Source organism: Rhinatrema bivittatum, chromosome 14 (genome assembly GCF_901001135.1).
Source record: "Rhinatrema bivittatum chromosome 14, aRhiBiv1.1, whole genome shotgun sequence".
Classification (NCBI taxonomy): domain Eukaryota; kingdom Metazoa; phylum Chordata; class Amphibia; order Gymnophiona; family Rhinatrematidae; genus Rhinatrema; species Rhinatrema bivittatum.
Window position 1 is genome coordinate 23,414,220 of NC_042628.1, and position 16,965 is coordinate 23,431,184.

General features: G+C 45.0%; 1 protein-coding gene across 2 annotated transcripts in view; it reads left to right on the forward strand.

The window, feature by feature from the left end:
* The window catches only part of ERCC4 (ERCC excision repair 4, endonuclease catalytic subunit), a 34,672-nt gene extending 23,005 nt beyond the window's left edge, over positions 1-11,667 (forward strand). The window contains exons 8-11 of one of the 2 annotated variants that reach the window (XM_029576624.1): positions 458-1,004; positions 2,755-2,847; positions 3,981-4,093; positions 6,215-11,667. In XM_029576624.1, coding sequence (XP_029432484.1) covers positions 458-1,004; positions 2,755-2,847; positions 3,981-4,093; positions 6,215-6,948 — 1,487 coding nt within the window. In that variant the 3' untranslated portion in view covers positions 6,949-11,667. The remainder of the gene's footprint in view (positions 1-457; positions 1,005-2,754; positions 2,848-3,980; positions 4,094-6,214) is intronic. The other variant, XM_029576625.1, reaches the window with a different exon arrangement.
* Positions 11,668-16,965: the final 5,298 nt, after the last annotated feature.

A 16,965-nucleotide genomic window follows, 5' to 3' on the forward strand; every position in this document is an offset into this window, starting at 1 on the left:
AGACCGTTAAGTGTTGATATGGTATTTTTCACTGATCACTTCTCATCAGAAATCTTTGCTTGGCTAATGGATGTGTCACTTTCTAGGCCTTTCTGGAGCCCATGCGTCTGAGCCTTGACAAATCTCCTCTATAATTTGCAAACCCCAGTGCAGCTGACAAAAGCCTTTTTTTTTTTTTTAAACTGAAGCCAGTATGTTTGACTCAGAAATATATGTAGTCTGTCTGTGTTCAAATTAAAAACAAAACAAAACAACGAATAACTCAAGAATGGGATCAAAAGATATTTATTTCTCTTGCCTTAAATTAATTGTCAAACTTGTGTTCATAAAGCAGGAGTAATTCATTGTTACATCAAATAAAAATTTGTGGATAAAAAAAAAAAAAATCTGTAATACTGTGCTCTTATTTTTGCTTTGAAGCCACAGACTCTAAAACATAATGTTTCTTGTTTGGAAGCAGGCCGAGTGCTGATTTGTGCCAGCGATGACAGAACATGTGCACAGCTCAGAGAGTACATCACCGCTGGAGCAGAGGCCCTATTGATGAGGCTCTACAAGAAATCCTTTGGGAGGGATGAGAAAATCGAAGAACCGTGGCTGAAAGAGAGCAAGGCGGTAAAGCTGAAGGGGAACCACAGGCCTGGCAAGGGACCGCGAGCCAAGAAGACCTCTGCAAAACAAAAGAAAAACAAAAGGTCGGAGCTGACGCTGACCCAAATGGTGGGAAAAGAGGGGACGGAAGAGAGCTGCATCAGCCTGGGAAGCAGCATGGAGGATGGCAGCCCCGAAGCTGCGCAGCTGAACTTGCCGTCCGATGCCTACTATGGCATTCTCAGAGAGCCTCTCACCGTCATTCACCCACTGCTGGGCTGCAGTGACCCCTATGCTCTGACCCGGGTACTGCATGAAGTGGAGCCAAGATACGTGATCTTGTACGACGCCGAGCTTAGCTTCGTTCGCCAGTTGGAAATATACAGAGCAAGCAGACCTGGAAAACCTTTGAGGCAAGTAAAAGCAAAAAAAGACTGAGCATTTGGCTACAAAATTGAAAATTAATACGAAATATGAAAAGTTACTACTGACTCTTGTAAATGTATAAGTACTTTGTCTATTTAATTCTTACTAAGCCATATCTATAAAAAAAAAAATAAAATGTCAACTGCAGCTGCCAATAATTTATATTTACCTATCCAAACAGCAGAGCCTAAGTACCTCATGGTTCGTATGGATAACTTTGTCAGGGCCATTTTGCTGGCTCAGAGGCAAGTGCTGGAATGGGGAAGACCTGGGTTGGATTCCCGGGTCCTGTCTTCTGCTCCCCAGGATGTCCAGAGCCGGGGTTGCTGTGAAGGCAGCGCTCACCGTCCCTAAGGAGAAAAGAGTCTCTGACATCTTGCAGCAGTGACACCTACTGGCTGGAATTAGGGTCTGTTTTAGATGAGTTTTAGAGCCAGTTTGTGGTCCCCAGCTGAGGACTTTTAAGATGGCTGGACTGAAATGAGGGTGGGGGTAGAGGAAATATGTAAATGAGAGGAAAACTCCAGGTAGTAGTGAATGAAGGCTGATGGTACTGAAGCCCAACAGAGGCTGGATCTGATTAAAATGGAAGCCCAAAGGAGCAGGAGGAAATGGTTGGACCAAATAAAAAAAAAAAAAAAGATAATTTTGTCAAATCTAAGATTTTATATAAAGCCCACGGTTTTAATTATGCGCTGCAAGGAAACTAACTTTATGGTTGCCCTTCTCATACATCTGATGGCGTCCAGCACCCAGGAGGAAAAGAATGAAGGAAAAAAGTCAGAGAAAAAGGAAGGTGACAGGGGACTGTCTTGATTATTTAACCAGAGCAGAAGGCATCCCTTGCTCAGATTTGACCAAAACTGAGTCAGATACAGTATTGCTTTAAAAAAAAAAAAAAAAATTTGGCAACCGAGATCTGCAACTTGCAGATCTCCAATACACGCTGGACTTAAAAAGGCACTATCATTAATCACATGTCTGGAAAAATTATTTATATTCCCATCTAGCACATCCTTCAAAATCGCAACTTTTTTTTTTTTTTTTGTGCAAAGGATAAACTTTCTGTAAACAATGTTGTCAAACTAGAGTAGAAGAAATGGTTCTTTCCTTGGAGCTTGCTTACACAATGCAAGACAAGATTACACAAAAACCTGAAAAAGCTTAAATCCTCGAATCTGCTCAGTTGTCTGAACTAGCTTGCACCAGGAAACCTCTCTGCTACTGGTCTCGGAGCTTAATGCATAATTTTACAGGCATTACATAGTTTTCGCATATACGACGAAAGCTACAGAGTCTCATGGGTGATTAGCGGAAGGATACAACTTCATACGAAGCCACCTGCAAATTACTTAGCAACTCCCAAAGAAATCCACAGCGTGTGGAAGGGTTTGTGGTGGGGGGAAAAAAGATACATATATGCATATTAAAAGGTGTTTTTGAAAATCCAGTGAGTTGCTACATTATGGGATGGGCGTTCCCGCTGACTACACAGCATGGATCATGAGCGAGGTCTAGTGCTAGTACGGGTGGCACATGAGCAGAAACGGGGAGAGGCCCAAGCCTTAGTGAGATTTCCCAAAAAAATAAAAAACAAATGCTCTAGGGTTCCAAATGAAGGAAAAAAAAAATTTCAGAAGAACAAAATGCAGAAAACGTCTTTTGGGGTGATCCATTTCTAGGATGCTGTGATGCTTTATCGAGGCCCATAACCAACTCTTGGGTTTTGCCTTGCAGAGTTTATTTTCTCATCTATGGCGGCTCGACAGAGGAACAGCGGTATCTCACAACCCTGAGGAAAGAAAAAGAAGCTTTCGAGCAACTCATTCGGTAAGCAGACGATTTTATTACTGTGCTTCATCAACAGTTTCATGTTTTGTTTTCATTCAGCTTGTTTAAATATTCAGAAGTGACTTATGGATACAAAACGTGCGATTGGGTAGATTCAGCTTTCAGTTTTCGCGAGAGGTTCTCTTCTGAATTCTGCAATCTGTTCCACCACTTTGCAGGGTTGCGAGCTGGCAGCATTTTATTATTTATTTATTTATTTTCACCGACAGACTGATCCCGTTCTGGTTTTATTTATTGCGTTCCTGGGTTTGTAATCCTGCTTTTCTTATGGAAATCTGAGCTAGGAGTCCATGAAACAAGATGGCTAGGACTGGACTCGGCTAACGCCAGTTATCTGTGTTCTACTGAAATGAGGACTGTACAGAGAGACCTGATGTCCTCATGATTGAAGCGCTTAGATTTATAAGGGTGGCTCTTAGCAGTGGATCATCCAGTGGAAACAATATTTGCTTAGTTTCCTGAATCTTAAATTAAATATTGCCATGGGAATTGAAAAGTATGTTGCACATAATTGGTAGGTGGCCGAAGCGATGTCTCCGAATACCTTTTCCATTAAGTGTTAGCAGCAGAGCTGGTTCTTATTCTGTCCCTTGTAGGTGGATTTTGTTAGTGGATCGGAGGGCAATAAATGAATGCAGGTAACCTGTGTAGTATCATCTCACATAGATCAGCAGTGGTAATTTCCAGTAATTCATACGGGGGGGGGGGGGGGTTGCTATTTTTGTGGGATTTTTTTTCACTAATGGTCAGTCAGGGATAATTTAATAACTGTACTAGCGAAGAGCTAGAAGTGATTCCCTTCTTCTCAGCTGATCCCTCGAGTGCTTTGTCTGTCTCCCCTTCCTTCCATGAGGGATGCCCACATGTGGCATCTGATGCTTGCAAACCAGCTGCACTGCCGCCCACTCGTGGATTCCATTTCCCAAGCTTGTCGGGCCGCACAGAGCAATCTGCTTCTTCTGTAGCGTCGTGCACAGGAAGCTGCTGTCCCCGCACATTCACAGCCAGAGGCATTTTGTGGATCCTGGAAAAAAAGTGTTCCCGTTTAAAAATGTGTGCAGCCAGCCATGAATGCAGGATCTTCTAATGTTGTTCATTCCAACATCTTTCAGAGAGAAGGCCAGCATGGTTGTTCCCGAGGAAAGGGAAGGCAGAGACGAAAGTAATCTAGATCTGAAGAGAGACGCTACTCCTGCCAATGCTTCCACTGACACACGGAAAGCAGGTGAATCCTTGTGGTAGCTGGAGGTTTGCACTGGTTTGCATTCCAGGAATTTCAGGTAGCAAGAACAGGGATGGACCCGTTGGACTGACTTGGAAGGCAATATTATTCTTAGAAATGTAGATTATGCTGTTTGGTTTACAGTTCTAGAATGGGACACAATCTGTTTATTTATAAGAATTTGTTTCCCTCATCCTGCAAAGTTCGGGATGGGTTTCATAACTTACAGAAAGTCAGAATAGTGGCTGTCTATGACGAGAGTTTGTCAACAGGTGTGGTTTCTAGGAGAGCCACCATAAACATTCAAAAGACATTTACCATGGGTTTGCTCTTTATAAATTTAGAAAATTTGCATTTGGTTATCCTGGAAGTTGGACCTATTTGCAGCCCTGGAGGCCAGAATTGGCCATCCCTGGTGTAAAGATTGAAATAGTGAAGTAGGTAGCCACTATCTGCCTAATACAGTTAGCCGGGATATTCAGGGGTGTGGCTGTGCCACCTGAATACACCTGGTAATCTAAAAGTTAGCTGGATAGGCTCATCTGGCTCCCTTTACATCTGCAGGCCTAATTTATCCAGCTAAGTTGCTCTCCTCCCCCCACCCCCCCTCAACTTAGCCAGATAAATAGTTATCTGGCTAAGTAGCAGCCACTGAATGTAGCCAAATATTCAGACAGCGCCACTTAGCTGCTCCTTTGGTTTTCCAACTAATTTGAAACGTTCCCCAGCTGCCCCTCGCTCCTCCCGTCCAGCCTTGCCAATGCAGTCTCTGGCTTGGAGGGAGGGCTATGGTTCCCTGCAGGTCTCTGGAGAAGAGTGCTACTGCTGCAGCGAGCAGGCATTTCTCTCTGGCCCCAGAGCCTTTGCAGCAACCCCACCATAGTAAAAAGAAAGCACAGAGGGCTAACCTGCACAGAGAGAGGCAGTTGCAACCCTGAACACCTCGCTAGGCAGACCGGGTGGGCCAGCTTGGCCTGTGTCTGCCTTCATTTACTATGGTTTGAGAGGGGTGAGCCAAGTCTAGGAATCAAATCCAGGTCTCCCACATGAAAGCGTAGAGCGCGAAGGCTGGGGCACCAAGCTGGCTAGGATGAAAGCATGAAAACATAGTCATGGTTTAGTTATCCACACCCAGACACACAGCATGCCAGTCAAAATGTAAGCATCTACCTTTTGCCTTCTACTATTGTATCTACAGAGGGAATAAATGACTTGTTTTGATTATGGTTGGTGAAAAGAAAAGGCAAAGATAGGTTACAATGTCTATATTCATTCCCTGTTTAGTGACCTCAATTACTGCCAGCTTAATAGTGCACCTTTGATCCTTGTGGCCAAATACTTGCATTGTCCCAGAATAACAGCTTTTGGCACCAAATAGTGTCATGTCTGATCTGTATTTTACTAAACCCAAACATTCTTGGCATGGGTCTTTTTTTGAGGTTTTCATACTAAGGGGCAGGTAGCTCAACTATATATAAAGGCTCATTTTTGACTTAAATTCCTTATAAAGTGGAATCATGTCATGATGATTGGAAAACTTTTGTTTTTCATCACTGAAGTGAAATAGTCAGCGTAGCGCGAGGAAACTATGGTGATGGATTTGGCAAATGGTAAAATAATTACAAATATCTGGGTCTGGCTGACTTTGGTCCCCTTGACTACCCGGGACTGCCACGAAAAGGTCTGAGAACTGAACCCCTCCGTACTGCTCTTCTACCAGCAGGGGTCGCCATAGAAATGGCGGTCACCTTCTCCACCATCCCTCCTGCCCCCCCCCCCCCCCCAAATCCTGTGAAATAAATACATTTTCTAATCAGGAAATCTGCAAGCTTACGTAGTAGGTGATTTCCAAAACAGTTTTACAAATGTAAAAAAAAAAATGTTTCCCCTCATCCAGTTTCCACACTGTTCACAGCACGTGTACTTTTAGCTGCAGAGAAAAGTGTGTATGTGTGTGTGGGAGAGAGAGCAGAGGCAAGGTACGCAAGTATCCGCATTTCCCCTTTCCAGCCCAGATTTTCAAAGGGAAAGCTCTGTGAGATATTACCCTTTTGATAATGAATGTGCAGGTCCACAGGTACAATGATTTCCTTGTAAGTAATTACATTTTATTTTCTGCCACAGGGGGACAGGAACAGAGGGCCGTGCAGCAGACGATCATAGTGGACATGCGCGAGTTCCGCAGCGAGCTCCCGTCTTTGATTCATCGGCGCGGCATCGACATCGAGCCCGTCACCCTGGAGGTGGGCGATTACATCCTCACGCCAGACATCTGTGTGGAGCGGAAGAGTGTGAGCGATTTGATCGGCTCCTTGAACAACGGGCGTCTGTATACCCAGTGCATTTCCATGTCCCGGTACTACAAGCGGCCCATTCTTCTGATCGAATTTGACCCCAACAAATCCTTTTCTCTCACCTCTCGGGCCTCTATCCACCAGGAGATTTCTGTGAACGATATCACGTCGAAGCTTACCCTTCTTACCCTACACTTCCCAAGGCTGCGCATCCTCTGGTGCCCTTCCCCGCATGCCACTGCCGAACTCTTTGAGGAGCTGAAACAGAACCGGCTGCAGCCCGATGCGGCGGTGGCTGTGGCCGTCACGGCAGATTCGGACACCGTTCCCGAGTCCAGCTGCTACAATCCCGGCCCCCAGGACTTCCTGCTAAAGATGCCGGGTGTCAATGCCAAGAACTGCCGCGCCCTTATGAATCACGTCAAGAGCATTGCAGAGCTGACTACGCTGTCGCAGAACCAACTCTCAGAGATTCTGGGAAATGTGCAGAGCGCCAAGCAGCTCTACGACTTTATTCATATTACATATGCAGAAGCCATTTCCCAAGCAAAAACAAAAAAGTGAAGGGTGAGAAGGCTTACTCTGACACGCCTTGTGTAATTCCTTGGAAAAATAGAGAAGAACGAACTAAACATTAACGAGAGAATGCACACAGTAAGTCATTTACATAACCTCCACCAGTTCCTGAAGCAGGAAATTTCAAATTAGACTATCTTTTAAAAGAATGAAATAGCCCAATTTTTTAACCTCATCTTTGCTAGTCAGGAGCTGGAAGTATGAAGATGCTTTCTGTATTAAAACTGAACTTCACAAAAGCCAACCTCGGTCAGCAATGAGTAAATGCTTTGGGGTAGGTGAATAACAGCATTAGATAGCACTATGCACTCAAACAGGAAAAAAATGTTTTAATTTAAAATGCACTTTTCATCTGTAATTAAGCTCCTCCGCTATACCTATTGAGCCTTGTTATTAGGAGGACTGTGTTCACGAAGCTGCAAGATCAGGCCCGGCGAAGCTCAATGAGCAACCAGGAGCACAGGCTTTGAAATTTAAAATGGAAACACTAGTGTTACAGCATTGCTGGCAATTACTAAACTATGCAAATTATTAGTTAAAATATATACATTATGGGGGCAGTTTTTCAAAGCAACTGCACTGATGCAGAGTCCCTGAGCCCTCTTATCCTCAGTCTTTGCTCCGGTTTTCAAAGGGGAAATTGCCCTAGGGGAAAATGCCCACGGATTTGCAGCTTCTTTTTCTGTGAGACTTTTTTTTATGAATAAAAGCAAATGTGATTTCTTAGCATTCAGGCAGGTGGATCCAGAACCGGTGGGTTATGCACCTCTACCACCAGATGGAGATAGAGAAGAGGCAACATCACGGTATATATATACACACCCCTGTACTACCATCAGCCTGCCAGTATTCCCCATCTCCAGCAGATGGTGGACATGCATCTCCCTACTGGGGATTGCGTTGAAGTTAATAGGAGAAAGAAGGATAGAAGTTTATTGATCTGCTTATGTTCCCTCCCTCAGTCGAGATTTCCGGAGGTGATTACGATGGATTCTCCCTCAGATGAGTGCCTTGGTCTGGTAGATGTTTTTCTGGCATGGACTTAGCTCTTAAAAAAAAAATAATAAAAAGCTGAAAGGCAAGCAGGTGCAGGAAACTGAGCCGGAGAGCGACTCCATTCTTGGCCAGGACGGGCTGAGCTTAGGTAAAGAGTTAAAAAAAAAAAGCGAGAGAGGAGTTGATTTTAGGGATTCCTCTTCCCTCCGGTCTCTGTGCTCGGCGTGCCAGTCCAACATCCGTTCCCGCTTCCGAGGGAGTTGGGGACCTCGGACAGCCAGGTTGAGTGGTCCTTTGGGTTAGGCCCCGTTCTCAGGCTCCGAATTGTGCCGCGTAGTAAGCCGCGGTGGTATTCGCGTGTTTTCCATGACACGTAAGTCTGCCCTCTTCAGAATGTTGGTTCGTGCTGAATGTCCAGCTGTATGCCCAGGCTCTACGTCTAATAGTGTGCCTAGCTGGACACCCACTTGGGCGCATATGGACACACAATTATGCGCATTAAACGCTTCTGGAGCGCTTGGTAGTGCATCTGGAGGCGCCTAGTTGGACGCACAGTGGTGCGCTTTTAGGGCACCTAAAAGTTGGACACGAGAAATTGGGAGTCCAGATGATCGGGTATATTGGGCGCCTAATTTTTGGGGCATGCAGTCCTTTTCAAGTGATCAGCTCAGCCAGGCATGCACTCTTCTTGATTTATTGTGGCACCAATAGCAAAGGAGCCTAAGCGCTTTGCTCTGTGTGCCGCTTGCTATATGCGGCATTCCCTCTGGTTTGTGTCAGCACTGTTTGGAGGCTCAGGGAGACTTGTCTCAGTCTGATTGTGCTAAGCTTGGACCTTCCCAGATTGTTGCAGGAATGGAAAAGGAGTTGCCAGAGATCTCACCTGGAACTGGAACCCCCCTAACTGCTTCCTCAGTGGGGGAAGGTACTTCCGTGGGCGCAGTACCAGCGCCCCTGGTTTTAGCCTGGATCCGTCTACCTTTTCTTGGATGGAATTTTTTCACGGGCTGCCGTCTCTTCTTCAGGCCCCAGTTAGCGATGATTCAGGATCGCAGTCTGCCGATCTCCATACACCTGGTGTTGTGAGTAAGTGTTGTCTGTAAATATTATTTAAGATACATAATTCATGTTACGCTGATAAAGTTCCACATACAAATGTTACATTGTTTTATACTAGTATTTTCTAGTTGACAAAGAGGTACAGACTTGCTAATTTAATTCTTATTTCAGAACACATCTTTTTATTAATTTTAACAATTCCTTACATGGAAAAACTAGGTAGGCAGATAAAAATTTTATCTCATGAACAATTTTGCTAAAATAAAAGTCATTTTCTTAATATGTACAGTACCTACAGTTAAAATCAGATATGGCTGTACTTAAATGTAGTTGCTTTAAGTTAAAAAATAATGATTAAAACTCTCAGTAAAAATAAGAGTTTTAAAGATCTACTTGAGTCTTTGTGGGGTGTGATCAAAGGCATGTGTTGTAACATTTTTTTTTGTTGTTGCTCCAGTCATAAACCTACAAAGCAGTCCATTACCTGCTATTAATTAAGTTCACTTAGAGAATAGCCACTGCTATTACTAGCAACGGTAACAGGAAATAGACTTAGCTTTTGGGTACTTGCCAGGTTCTTATGGCCTGGCTTGGCCACTGTTGGAAACAGGATGCTGGGCTTGATGGACCCTTGGTCTGACCCAGTATGGCATGTTCTTATTTTCCAAGGATGGAAAAATCCCAGGTGCATAAACTGACATTGGAATGGAAAGAGAGGTTGCAACCAGCAGAGCTTGGGCTCCGGGGATATACACCGCTGAGGTGTGGTTGCCGCTGGCAGATCATAGGGAGAGATGCAGCTGCTATCAGTGGCACGGGGGTCTGAGCAGAGAGACCATGGTGCAGGGCTGCCTCCTACCACCAGGCTGCATAGAGAGAGGAGAGAGAGAGAGGTGCATGGAGAGAATAGAAGTAGCATGGGGGTGCCTGGTGTAGAGACAAAGGAACAATAAAAGAAAGATAAAATAAAGACAGACAATATCATAAAAAAAGGAAAATTTCCCTGCCTCCTATGAATTGTTAGTTCAAATAAAACAGGTGTTACCTTAATTTTGTTTCCATGCATTCAAATGGACTAAAATGGCAACCTCGCTGCTTTAAAAATGCTTGATTGGTGCCTAAGTTTTTAAAGTGGTTTTCTACCCCTGCCAATGTGACTACTGGAATACTGCACTATAGTTTTACTGGGTGGTTTTCTGACTCAGAATGGTGGTAATTTAAAGCCTTCTGCTATATTTTGGTTTCATGTTATTATGCTCCCAAATCAAAATATGAATATTACAACGTGATGCTAGACATTACCATTGTCTCTGAAAAAAGTGGCATGGTTCATTTTAAATGCCACATAGTTCTAGTTGGCACATCTAATTCGGAGTTTAGAATCAGTTGGCATATGACAGCAGTCCTCTCTCGATTTTCCTAACCATTGGCTCTGAATAAGTCTTTTTACCTTGATAAATTGTTTTGTATATTTATGCATTTTGGAATAAAAGACTTGCACTTTTTACTTCAGCCAGATCCCGAAGTTTTTTAAAATATATTCTATTTTTGTACTGTGTTCTTATTTCAAATGCATCATTCCGATATCTCCATGGGGTTCTTATTAGGCTCTGCATGGCAGCACCCTGGTCTGTATTCAGAATATGGGAATGAGTTATATTAAGTGGAGCTTTCAGAAACTTTTAAACGCACGCTTATCCTCAGGAATTAAACTGATGCCACATTGATGATTTTGTTTGTTGTAAAACTAAAAGCAGATTGAATGATCTAAACCTTATTTTGCAAGTACTCTTGCCTTAAACACCGAAGAAATGTTGTTTTGTTTTTAAAGTAGGATTTCAACAGATTCCTCCAAAATCTGTTAGCTATATGAACCACACTTCTACATGCATTAAGCTGAGAAGGCTAGAATAGCTTCTTTTAAAGGATTTATCTTCTACAATAAACTTTGAAATGAGGGGATTTTGCATGGGTCCAGTTCAATCTGAAACACTAATGCAGGAGTGGCCAACTCTGGTCCTCCAGAGCCACAAACAGACCTGGTTTCAGGATAGCCACACATAATATAGATGAGATAATTTAAATACATTGGAGGCAGTGCATACAAATCTCATTGTGGATATGGTGAAAACCTGGCATGTTTGTGGCTCTTGAGGACTGGAGTTAGCCACCCCTGAACTAATGTATCAGCATAGCCTAGTGCAGGACTTCCCTAACTTGTCCTGGGATCCCCACAGCCAGATGGGTTTTCAGGACAGCCACAATGAATATGCACGAGATAATTTTGCATATACAGAGACTTGGTATATGCAAATTTCTCATGCATATTCAGTGTGGCTATCCTGAAAACCCAACTGGTGTAGGGTCCCCCAGGACAGGTTTAGGAAGCTCCAGCTTAGAGTTAGCACCCCAGCTCTCTAACAAACATGTTTAAATCAGAAAATGTCATGTCCGTACAATAAAGTAAGTTAAGTAGGAAACATGATGTGTGATAATTAAAAGCTTACTGTGTCTGGAAGTGGTGGGGTATTTTGAAGGTTTTTAATTACTATATCTCAGTCATAACGTTTTGTATACACCTTGTATTTAAAGTGTTTGAATCTGGGAAGAGATTTACATATATTTGTAAAATAAACTTCTGATATTAAAATAGTTATTGGGTAGTCATATTTTGCAGAAGAGACTCACTGGAAAGGATTGTTAATTAGGGTTCACATGAAAAGAAAAAACAAATCTTAAAATGCTGTAACTAATTAAACATATAAAAAGTGAAAGGTTTGGCTTGATGACCAAGTGTGAACCTCCTCTTGCAATTATTTTAGTCTCAATGGCTTCTGAACTATAATTAGGGACCTTTGTTTTCAGTTTTTAGTTAATTTCTACTGGAAATGTCAATGTTATAAAAATTTCAATGTATAATCAATGGGAAAATGACTTTTCCACCAATTTTTCTCTTGTGTTACTTTTCCACTAATTTATTTTTGTGATAACATCGAAACTCCCATTAAAAATAAAATATAAAAATTGAAAATGAAGGTCCCTAACTATAACATAGAAAATTAAAAGCAGTGCTGCATAAAATAAGCTTCTCTGTTCACAAGAATACCACTAAAGAAACATGTTTATTGCAGAATCACCTGTGTGCAATTCCCCTCACTGTGTATACAACACATGCAGTACCAGCCTCGCCAGATATAATGAAAATTCTCTCTCAATAATACGCGTTTCCCTTCCAGTAGTAATCTAAGCTCCTAGTGGGCAGTTCCACATATTCCAAACAATGCAAAAGTAGGGAAGACAACTGGCTCTCAGGCATTTTGCATGGTTTTTTTTTTTGGGGGGGGGGGGGGGGGGGGGTTACTTTTTTTTTTTTTCTGAAGCCCAAGGTCACAATTTTATTTAAGTTAAACCCAAAGAGACTGAGCCATTCCTGAGAGTTGCCCATGGTATGCATGGACTGGAGCGCAAGGTTTTGAAAAATCCATTTGCCTGCTCACCTGGGACCAGTATGTCTGTGTGGTTTTCTTTTTTTCTTGCCCACTGGCAAGGTGGGGGTCATCTTATCTTATGATATGCGCTGATTGGGCCCTATATATGGCCCCAGACTGGGCCCTGGAGAACACAGAGAGCTAATGGGAGTGGAGGAGGAAAGAAGATAGGGAGAGAATGAGAGGGCAGGGGGGAAATGGATTGAGGGGTGGAAGAGACAGGATTGCACCTAATATAATAATGGCAGATTACTACTACTTACTATTTATCAGAGCCAGGACTCAGTTGGGGTGGGGTTCAGAGCAAGGAACCCGCTAGGTGGCGGGCTTTCTTGTCTCTGGCTTCAGCTGCGTGTGACTGGGTTCAGTCTCATGCTGAGGACCCCTTGCTGGGGGCTGTGGTGGGGGTCCCGATTAGCGGCGGGATGCTGCTGGTTTGTACAGGTTTGGTGGCCTGCGGAGGGGTCATTGTGCTGAGATGCGGTAGATGACCCCGGGATGGGAATTTGGAGTGTTAAGTTGGCTCTGGTGGTTATTGTATCAATAAAGCTGCGGCCTTGTTTGAATTCCAGAAGGTTGTTTGTGTGTTATTATATCATAAGACTGTAAGGAGCTGAGGGGAGGGGACCATCAGTGCTGGCTACCCATATTATTATAAATTTTTATTTTTTTTTAATGCCGCCTAGGAGAGGAGTACCGAGAGGTTTCTCCCTTGGCGGTCACTCGGCTTCCTTGGGGGAAGGGAGGGAGGGCGAGATGGCTCCCCGGGTTGTGTGTGCGGGCCTCAGCAAGGGGGAGAAGGAAAGTCGGCCCAGGCAAGGTAACTGGAGGCTAAAAGCAGATAAAGGAGAAGCCCTTTACTGACGGCGTCCTTTTCTCCAAGCCCTGCGCCTGGCAGAGGCGAACCTTTTTTTGTTCCGTGACTCTTGGAAGCCGCTTTGTGCATTTGGGAAGGCCACGTGTACGGGTGAAAAGAAACTTAATGCTGCTGCCCAAGATCAGTACAAGTGCTCTTAAGAGAGTTTCTTTGCTTGGTTTGTTTTGTAACCACTTAGGCAGTACCCGCACAAATTGTCCTGCAGCATCTGAGGAGATAGGATGTAGAAAACCAATATATATATAAAACCAAAATAAATACCATGGTTAAAAAAAATAAAACAGTACTGGAGGGTAATATAACTCGCGAGCAGGTCATCGCTAACCGGTCCCCACGACCAGCCCCGTGCCGAAAGGAAACACAGCACCTTATGACACCCACATAAATATGCCTTCCATGTAGATGAAGCCACCGCCGATCTCAACAGCTGCCACGCCTCGGGATTCCGAAGTTCCAAAGGAAATCGGGGACGGCCGCTCCCACCAAGTCCGCCTTCGGCGCTAACTTCCGAAATTGCTCCCACTTGAAACGAGACAAAGAGTCAGCTATGTCGTTATGCACACCCGGCACATGTTTAGCAGAGACCATGGTATTTAACTGCATGCATCGCAAAACAAACTCACGCAGAAGGTCGGCAATCAAAACACATTTGGCGGACAAATTATTAATCACCTACACAACGGCCAGGTTATCGCACCAAAATACCACCCTCTTGTTACGTAATAGCTCGCCCCAAATTACTACAGCTACCACAATTGGAAAAAGTTCCAAAAAAGCAATATTTTTTGTGACACTCGACACCACCCAACTCTCCGGCCACGCTGCCGCACACCACGCCCCATTACAACAAACGCCAAAACCAACCCCCCCTGCCGCATCCGAATATAATTCCAGATCATGGTTGGACATCTGATCTGACTGCCACACAGAAATACCGTTGAATCCCTCTAAAAAAAAGTGCTCCACATCCGAAGATCCTCACGTATGCGGTATGTAATTCTAATTCGATGATGATGCTTTCGCACGCCCGACATTGCCATCGCGAGGCGCCTAGAGAAGATTTGACTGATGGGAATCACCCGAGAAGCGAAGTTTAGACTTCCCAACAAGGACTGCAACTGATGCAACGTGAGCTTCTTCGCCCGGATAGCCTCAGTAACCAGAGTACTCAACTGCTGTACCTTGTCATTAGGCAAGCGAGATACCATTGCGATGGAATCTAATTCAATACCCAAAAACACCAAATTAGTGGTGGGGCCTTCCATCTTACTGGCAGCAATCGGAATTCCAAACTGCTCAGCCACTGCAAAAAAGGTTGTCATCAAATGTGCACATGCATCTGAGTTTGCCGGCCCCACAAATAAAAAATCATCTAAAAAGTGCACTATCCCACCTAGGCCGGCCGCCTGTTCCGTCACCCAGTGCACAAAAGAACTAAACAGCTCAAAATATGCACAAGACACCGAACAACCCATAGGCATGCACTTATCAAAGAAATATTGTGACCGGAATTTGAAGCCCAACAACGGAAAGTTATCCGGATGTACAGGAAGCATACGAAACGCCGACTCATTGTCCACTTTGGCCAACAATGCCCCTGCACCATGACCCCGCAATAACCGCACAGCAGAATCAAAGGAGGAATAACGGACTGAGCAATATTCACGTGGAATGAAATCATTCACCGAGGAGCCCTCAGGAAAGGACAGGTTATGGATCAATCGATACTTCCCCGTCTCCTTCTTCGGAATAACTGCTAATGGAGAAATAATCATGTCAGAAAAAGGAGGCTCCATAAAAGGGCCCACTATCCTGCCTCGGCCAATTTCATCCAACAGCTTCTGACAAGCTACAGCCTCCAACCTACCCACTGAACCCGAATTAGAGCTAGAACCCTTAACGACTCCCGTATACGGGATACAAAATCCCAAGGTGAAACCGTTGCGTAACACCTCAGCGGCCTGCCGTTTTGGATAACTTTGTAGCCATGGCAACATGTTTTTAACTGAAATGGGAGTGGGCGCTCTGCTGAAGGATAAATTATTTTGGGGCAATGGAAGGACCCGCACTGGGCTTGCGTGGACATTTTGAGGCTGGGTGATTGGCCGCGCAGATGGAACATACGTGCTTAAACTTGCAATCGGGGAAAAGGCATCCTGATCGGTTAAAACGCCAACAGACTTCTGACCCCTGCCCGGACTTTCCTTGTCCTCGAAAGGGCCGGCTTGGCTCCCCAGCGGATACAGTCAACTGACTCCCTGCCTGGCCCAATCCCACAAGACCCGAATGATGCGCTTTATTAGTCATCTGCGTGAGCCAAAAACTCACATCTTGCGTGCCCCATCCTATAGCCTTGTTCCCAGCCATTCTGTCACGAAAGCGCTCATCATAGTTGAGCCATGCCCAACCTTCATAATCCTTGTGCGCTCCAATGATGATGTCCGCATATGTTAACAGAGCACCATATTGTGTCGGGTCATAATGACCCACCACACTGGCTAGTCTGAGGAACGCCCTGACCCAATTCAGGAGATTCCGAGGTATCCTGGGCTCACTCACCAAGGAATCACCTTTGCTCTTCTTCCTTTTTCTACCCCCCCCCCCCCCCGCCGCCTCCCCTCTAACAAACTGAAAATATCTACAAATTTCCGCCTTCTAATCTGCTTCCGACGTGTATGCGAAACCTCCGCCCAAAGCTCCATGAGAGCTACCAGTGCAGGTGCGCCTTTTTCACCTGCTTGCGCTGTCGGACCCACGGCAACCACCCCGTCGCTAGACGATGAGGACGACGAGCTAGAAGAACTGGAGTCAGAGGAACTCAACCTCCTCTTAGAGCCCTGCCGCTTATGCTTCTTCGTTCTACCTCCCGTGCTGCCCAATCCCACCTCTGATATCACAACCGGTACTGGCTCACCATCTTGGTAAACTATACCGGGCCTTCCAGAACCCCCCACCCCTGTCTCATCTCCTGTATTTCCCGCAGCAATAGGCAGGTCTGTCCTTCCCGACCCCGCGGTCCGATGCACCGCTCCCTGCGCAACTCCCGAAAACAAAGCCTCATTAATATTCAATATGGTATTGCCCATAGGATTGCTAGTACCACCACCCCCAAATTCAGTAATCACATTCCTACCGACCCCACTACACAACTCACCCGTGACACCCTGACTCCGAGGCACTGATGGACCGGTTGGCTGTGAATGCAGAGCAGGAACCGCTGCTGAAGCGCCCGCCACCGAAGTATTCAGCCCAGAAGCAACACTCGGCACGCCGACCATGGTATACGCTGAAGGAGGGTGATTTCTCCAGCTCTCCTGGTTAGATGGCCCGGGCTGTTCAGCATCCTCAAAATTGCGCCCTGGCTGTCCTCCAGGCTGAAAAAGAGAAACAGAACGCCCCACCCTCATTTCCCCTTGATAATCCCAATGCCTGCCCTTGATTCTGAACCACATTGAAATGTGTGGTAGCAGCCATATCTCCAGGAGCCATACGCCAAGGCAAAGAGATAGACACAGGTAAAGACGCTGCAGGAGAAGAAAAAACAGGAGCTGAGGGGTTAATCATGGCACCAGATCCCTCTGCTGT